Below are 7,668 nucleotides of genomic sequence, written 5' to 3' on the forward strand. Positions count from 1 at the left end.
TATTGTAATGTGCACAAGAAGTTTGAAGTTAGAGTCAAAATACTTAACTTAAAACTTTTAAAAAATACCATCATACCCCACCCATGACCTTGCCTGGTGTTGATAACTGCAACGCTAGGAAATTTCCTTCGCTAAAGTATATTCAACATGAGCCTCTTTAACTAGAGAATAACAGAGTTTGCATATCATATTAAAGGGATACTACAGTATTGTGGAGATGAGAATTGGGCTTTTAACTTTTTGCGATATACCAAGAAAACACTTATGAAATAGTACAGAGCATACCATTTTAAGAGGAATTCAAAGTTTATTTGATGAAAATCAGGTTTGGAATGGCTGAAACATCCAAAAACAAAGTAAAACAAAGCAATCGTAATAAAGTGTGGGCCCCACACTTATTAGAATCGCTCTGTTTTGGATATCTCAGCCATTTGAAAACCAATTTTCATCAAATAAATGTTGAATTCCTCATTGAATTACAAGTTCTTTCATATTTCATAAGAGGTTCTCATTATCTCACCTAAAAATGTTAGAAACCTGAAATTAGGTCTCAACCAAAACTATACAATCCCTTTAAAAGAAATAATTGTCCGGATAAAAGGCAATAATGATACATCTTACTCCTATTGTCAGCATTTGTTTGTGACATGGTTTTCTGTCATAGCTGATAATAATCTTGTTTGTGATTATTTTTATCTGATCTCTAAAATTCTACGACTTTAAGCCTACATCTAGTATTCCATCTCTTGTTTCTAGTGTTGTAATTGAGAGTAATAAATCTCTCTGTCATTGCTGATGATAATCTTCTCCCTGATCCTAATCTCTCTCTCATTTTTTTTCTCATTTTCTCTCTTACTATACCACCTTATGAGTGTGTATCGCAGCTTGCAATCATATTTTGCAAATTATTGTGTCATCTCAGTTGATTGCTTTCAATATATGTAAAATTAGATTTTCATCAAAATTAAACTGATTATCAAGAGGCGTCTGATTTGATAGTGCTAGGCGCAATCACTATGAAAAAAACAAAAATAGATAAACTATAAATCTTCCCATCTATTTCCCCCCCCCCCCCACACACACACACAAGCCTACAGACTGGTTTTTTTCTTCATACAGTTGAACCTCTCTTATCCGGCCTCCCTTTATCCGGATCTCTCTATTATACGGATGCAATCTCACCGTGATTTTGAAAAAAAAATAATTACGGGAGGAAAGGGGGATTCCCAACTCCTTGAGAACTCCTACACAAACACACAAGTTACTTCCAACATGATTAACATATATTACATCAAATTTCCTTCCAAATTGCTTACCTTCAGTCATTTTAACATCCCCAAACATCCCCAAATGTAACAATGAAAAGGTTGCAGTATACACGTTACTACATGTGGTACTACAATGGGCTACATCAGTACATGTGTATGTATATGTACATGTATAAAGCATTGAGTCTCCCGTATCCGGCCAAATCCCTTAATATCCGGATGAGCCCCGGTCCCGACTTGTCCGGATAAGAGAGGTTCAACTGTATTTGTTGCCATTGATACTTACAAATAAATTGCCATTCTTCCAGTAAAATGACGCTTCCATTGTTGTTCTCTGTCTGTTCCACTTCTACCTGAGCGTTGGAGTCTTGGATGTCACTGGCCAGGGCCTCCTTCTCCGCAAAGTTGGTCAAATCTGCAAGGGAAAGATGAAAACAATGACAGAAGTTTGCACTTACAAAAAGCAAAGAACCAGAAATCATCAAGTTTGCTGACAGACCTCATTATTTGACATTATTGGTAACATTGTGTTTCCTTCCGTTTTATCCTGTCCCACTGAGATTTTCTTTTCTCACCGTACATTTGTCAGAATCAATTTTTTTTTTGCTACCAGCCACCAACTGAAGTGTTTCAGATCGCAGTCTGATTAATCAGACTGTGTTGGTCAACTATTACATTGTAGGTCAGTATCAGACATGTCTAGTGTGATCTGATGAGGAAAGGTCATCCGATGAAGGAGCTAAGCCCAAAGCTCAGGACGCCATCAGAAGTCACTTCCAGTCACAAGTCTAATCAGTGTCTGATAAGTGTCAAGTCAATTTTTGATAAGTGTTGAGTCAATCCAATGTGTGTTAGATTTGTGTTGTGCGACTATCAGGCATGTCCAGTCCAGCCAATGTCCTAAGACAATCTGTTGATTTTCCAATGACTAAACAGTCATCGGATAGGTTAATTTGAGTCCAGGTTCTAGGAGTGTTGTGACGTTGGTATCATGCTCGGTGAGCCTTGGTGTGAGTCTCTGGAGCTTGTCGCATCAGATTTCATCGCAACTCATCTGAATTCTGATATCTCTTTTTTTTTGCATTTGGGGATCAGATGAGCATGCATGCAATGGTCAGTGGAATGAGGGCTTTACACACAACACAGATGTGCAAAGTAATGAGAGTTTGCAAAAGCTGGTTATGATTTACAAGATGACACATCATATGATGGTTGGAAGCTGGCATGAACTTATACTTCGCACTCCATGCTCACACACCCTGGACTTGTTAATGACGCACTAACTTCCATCCATCCATTCTAATCAAATTTTGTGCCCAAACATGAGTATGATTTTCCTGATCACAAGTAAAGCGATATGAAGGCAGTGAGCTGAAAGTGTGGTATTTAGTTACACACTTCCTATGCACACAGGCTTTTGGTATGTAGTGGAAATTTTGTATTTATAGCAGAAAGTCGTACGAATCTAAATATATATATATATATATATATATATATATATATATATATATATATTTTTTTTTTTTTTTTTTTTTTTTTTTTTTTTTTTTAAGATTCAATGCTGGCCAATTGTATAGTGAATTCTTCTCAAAGCTTAATATGACACACAGGTACAAATGTAGTTCTCTTTAACAGCAAAACCTAAAGTTAACATCAATCTTTGAATTCCTACAATATAGAAACTCTCATGATATTACACAATGTAGGTCATGAATGGTAATGAAAGTCACTTTTAGACCACATGCAAGGATTTCAAGTATGTGTTGTACAGTGTTTACCTCCATTACGCTGTTAAAACTGGTGCCGCCTCACTTTGATGTAATCTAGTTTTCATCTCATGGAAATGCGCGCAGCTAAAGCTCACAGTATTATGATGCTTTCCCATGGGTTCAATGCGTTGGGTATGTCACATAAACCAAACATAAAACATTAGCAGAGACTTTACTGCGGTAAGGATCCTGCCTGGGCCCCCTGCAAACTGAGGACTTTGATTGCACTAACAGTATATTGCTTGCATGGTGCATATCAAGAGAGCTTAGCGTGAAGTCCCTTGCGGCCCAGGTCCAGGGTCCGCTGAAGGGCCCTTAAAGTTCTAGGGTTATAATGCTCTCTGGTACTACCATCCTAGCCTTATTTTTCAAGATATGTGCCACAACTGAAGTTTGGCAGGAGATTTTTTTTTTTTCTCTCTCTCTCTCTCTCTTTCAATACTGAAAGCCTTGATTTGGTGTCTTTGCATATTAAAGGGAAGGTATAGTTTTGGTTGAGACCTAACTTTACGTTACTAACATTTTGGTGGGATAACATGAAACCTCTCATGAAATGTAGAAGAGCATGTAAGTCCAAGAGGATATCAATGTTTCTTTGATGAAAATTGGTTTTGAAATGGCTGAGATTTCCAAGACAGAGCGATTGTAATACAAGGTGGGACCCACCTTTTATTAGGATCACTTTGTTTTACTTTGTTTTTGGACGTCTCAGCAATTCCAAAACCGATTTTCATCAAATAAACTTTGGATTCCTCTTAGAATGTATGCTCTGTACTATTTCATATGTGGTTTCTTTAATACAAATGTAGTATCTTTCAAAAAGTTTAAAGCCCGATCCTCATCTCCATCAATACTACACCATCCCTTTAAGATGTTTGCCTTATATATCATGTCTGATTTTTTCATTCTCTTCCATAACTTTAATCAATCAGCAGCTGGTTGAAATTAATTTAGATATTTGTGTATTATTGCATTAATCTTTATTTGTTGGTATTTTAATGCAATGCATATTTATTCATTTGAAAATATCTAAAGAGTTTTAATGTGTGAATTATGTACTGTATGTCGAATTATAATACATGTATGTGAGCGTATGTACAATATCCCTTCTCTTAATGCAGTTTCTCTGTTGTAAGAATTGGTGTTATTAATTTCTATGATAATTCAATATAGTACGGTGGTGTTTTTTTTTTTTGAGGGGGAAGGGGGTCAATATGAACTATTTATTGTTTAAAGTGTTAGTTTGGTGTATTTCCTTCTCTCGCTGCTGTAATGTTGAATAATTTTGTCATCAAATTTGATGTAAACCAAACACGGTTAGTCTTCAGATTTTCACTTGCTGTTTTAATGATAAAACCCAAATTGAATTGAAATGAATTGAATTGAATGAAAAGCTAAATTTTAAGCAGGAGAAAATACATCTTAAGCAGGAGAAACCAGGTGGAGTGGTAGACAAACTGCTAGCAGGAGAAAAAGCAGCATGGCAGAGGTCGCAACCTAGGTCATTATTTCATAGAAACATGTAAGCAAAATTTCTTTTACTTTGTCATTTCATATTGGATTTCCATACACGTAAACATGCTGCTTGTCTGATTCTCTATCGACATCAAAATTAACTCAACAAAGGAATACCATTTTAATTCAAATCTTTTCAAGTAAACCCTCCTGTTTGCATATATTGATTAAGATAACTGTAATGACACATTAAGGTTTTAGGATTTTGTATATTTATTTACAAACTCAATTGTGAAGATACTTTTTAAACTCAATCTTGAAGATGTTCTGTGATCTTTTAAAAGCATGAAAAGGATTACAAGAATTGAATATTTTGTGGTTTCCTCTAATAAGATTTTGCAGTGCACCTATATTTCAAAAAATTTGATACTCTTTAAATGCTTTTGTTATTGACTTGAAATTACTTCTCCCGTGTGGTGCACAACTGGATTCACGTCTCGCAAACACAGTGAGTCGAATGAAACATTGGATGAGAAGCATCTCCTGGGATGCGGTTGCCATGGATACGAGCCAAATGTCACGAGCATTCCCACAATTTGATACTAAGCACACACAGATTGCATTGTTGGCCCGAGGTAGCCAACACTACTCCATGCTGTCACTGCACTATCTCTACAATACCATGATTGGTGAGGATAGACCAACACAGAACACTTCCAATTGGTATACGTTAAAAAAAAGTTCCCGAGCAGCATATCTTGAAGGCTGATGTTTTTTTTTTCAACCTGTCTTACATTTTTAAAGCAGGCGGAGCTCCGTTCAAAAGTCATTTATCAATCTCAGTGCGACAAAAAAACACACATCAGAAATACCTTTGCAATCTATTGAAAATAGAACCTTATTAAAGCTTTGCGATCGCCGTCACATTTTCCTTAATTTTCCTTCAGCTCAGCAGCCTGTAAATTTCAAAATATAACGAGTGGCTCAAGTACCGCGCCAAGGTGGACCATCTGTTCCCCTGAGCGGTAACCGTGGTGACACATCATCCTGGCCGACTGGATCTAGGTCAAGTAGCGCGGAAGTCCAATTGCGGAGGAACACATGATCTAAATTTTTGCTCGTCACTCAAATGTCATACGCACACTGCACTCTGAAAGCTACATCACAGACAATTGGCCTTAGAAAAAAAAAAGACAACAACAATCAAATAGCTCCCATTTGCGATGACTTTCGCTTTTGATGTATTCATATTTAGCATTGTGCAATGAACCTATTTTGTTTTGATTTTTTTTATTTCCTTGTAGCACTTAACAGCAGATTTTACAACAGATAGGAAATCATAGTGGTTTTAAAGATTAGTTGTTAAAAGCTATTATCATCAATGAAGCAATTCATTTATCCTAAACATTGCCTTACTATATGATAGGTGTCAATCATTGAATTAGAACAATGTATGCAATTTGTGATAAAATCTTGTGAAATCTAGTAAAATGTTGGTATGCATTTGATGTCTGTGAAATAAGAAAATTTCACAAACTAATAAAAGGTAATGGAAAAAACATGCCTGTCAAATGGATAGAGCATTTTCTTCCTAGAAAACTCAGAAAGCAGCCTAAAAACTGATGTGTTTCACACTGCGTTACTGGCATATAGCATCAAAGAGGGCACCTGATTTGCTGCAATTCTGCTTAACTTGAGTATTTAGCACACCAATTAAGCTCCATCCACACAACAGAACCATTTACGGGAGCTTTATTGAGAGTGAGATAACTTCCACTGCTCTTGTATCTTGAATCTCTATTCATAGCTAACAGCTAGGTGGCGGAAGGCAGCTCAGGTAAAGCTGCATTTATGCCATGTTCCCGGCAATTACGGCACCCCCATTTCAGGCCACCGTGGAAAGACCGGGATGGACGTGAAATGATGCGGTGTGACAGGATTGTCTAACGTGGCAGACCGTGATTGCCAAAAAACCCAAAAAAACTGTCAAAAAATTTGCCACAGCAGTCCAGGTGTTATGAGAAATTTTGTATGCCGTGATAAAACGGGGTGAACACAATGAAACACGTAATAGACCGTAACAAAACTTGTCGGCAGTCCGTAGCGAGACAAGACAGAAAATATTGATAATCTAGCCTGATCAGACGCTGTGAGAACAGCATCTGATAGCTATATGTTCACCGAGGCGAGGACTGGAACAAACAAGACTAGAATGCGAAGAGGGAAAAACAGGAGAATTATGTCTCATCTACCCACGGCACACTGCGTTTCTGGCAAATGGGGCTGCCATGGCCACCTGGAACATGGTGTAAATGCAGCTTAATGAAAGATATAGACAAGGAAAAAGTTGCTTACCGCCCCCTATGTTTGGTTGTTCATCAACTCCCTGGTCCGGACCACCAGCACCAGCACCTCCAACCTCTCCTCCGGCGGGATCTGCATCAGCCAGGAGCTCACCGGTATCAGCATCAGGAGCTGGCTGGACGGGGTCGAGGGAAGGTGGTTTCTCAACCTCTATTGGTGGGTTGGGAGCCGGAGGAAGCCTTGAACCTAACAGAAATTGAACAACAAAAGAACAATACTAATCAACATCAGCAGGAGGAAAAATTTCTCAAACAAAAACAAAACAAAACAAAACAACTAAAAAATTTATAAATGTATGTAATTCCACTCATCAAAATAACTGGGCAATTTATACCCCGGACCCTTCCCCTGATCCTAACCCTAACGTACCCTTTTCCTGAACCTAATCCTAACTCTGATCCAAACTCTAACCCTAAACCTAACCCTCATGGCCGGCGGAACGTTTTCAAAAGTGGAGGGCCACTTCCGGGTTTCATGAGCTAACAAGCAACAACAAAAAAAGCAAAAAAAAAAAAAAAAAGAAGAAGGAAAAAAAAAAAAAGGTCCTCAGCTCCTTTCTCCCTTTCCACTTTCGGGTTTCTTAAGCTGACAAGCAAAAAAGAAAAGAGTCTTCAGTGGAAAAACATAACATTACCACACTCACACTTCAAGATCTCTATCTATTTCTTTTTAGTGGCACTTACGTACTTCTGGGTTAAAAAAAAAAAGTGGGGGGGGGGCCCAAAGTGATGACACCTTATGTATTCCTTTGTATGGTGCACAAAAAGTGTGTGTGGGGGGGGGGGGGGGGGGGAAGCCCCCCTGGCCCCCCC

The 7,668-nt window shown here is 38.0% G+C and overlaps 1 protein-coding gene across 1 annotated transcript in view; it reads right to left on the bottom strand.

Moving 5' to 3' along the window:
• LOC139714754 (neural proliferation differentiation and control protein 1-like) overlaps window positions 1-6,797 on the bottom strand; it is a 42,382-nt gene extending 35,585 nt beyond the window's left edge. Inside the window, exons 1-2 of the mRNA XM_071626421.1 lie at window positions 6,749-6,797; window positions 1,555-1,683 (exon numbers count right to left, since the gene is read on the bottom strand). Of these exons, the coding sequence (XP_071482522.1) occupies window positions 1,555-1,683; window positions 6,749-6,797 (178 nt within the window). The remainder of the gene's footprint in view (window positions 1-1,554; window positions 1,684-6,748) is intronic.
• Between the last annotated feature and the right edge of the window lie 871 nt (window positions 6,798-7,668).

Source organism: Diadema antillarum, unplaced genomic scaffold (assembly GCF_040938485.1).
Source record: "Diadema antillarum isolate AM-2024a unplaced genomic scaffold, OU_Dant_1.0 seq00002409_RagTag, whole genome shotgun sequence".
NCBI classification, from domain to species: domain Eukaryota; kingdom Metazoa; phylum Echinodermata; class Echinoidea; order Diadematoida; family Diadematidae; genus Diadema; species Diadema antillarum.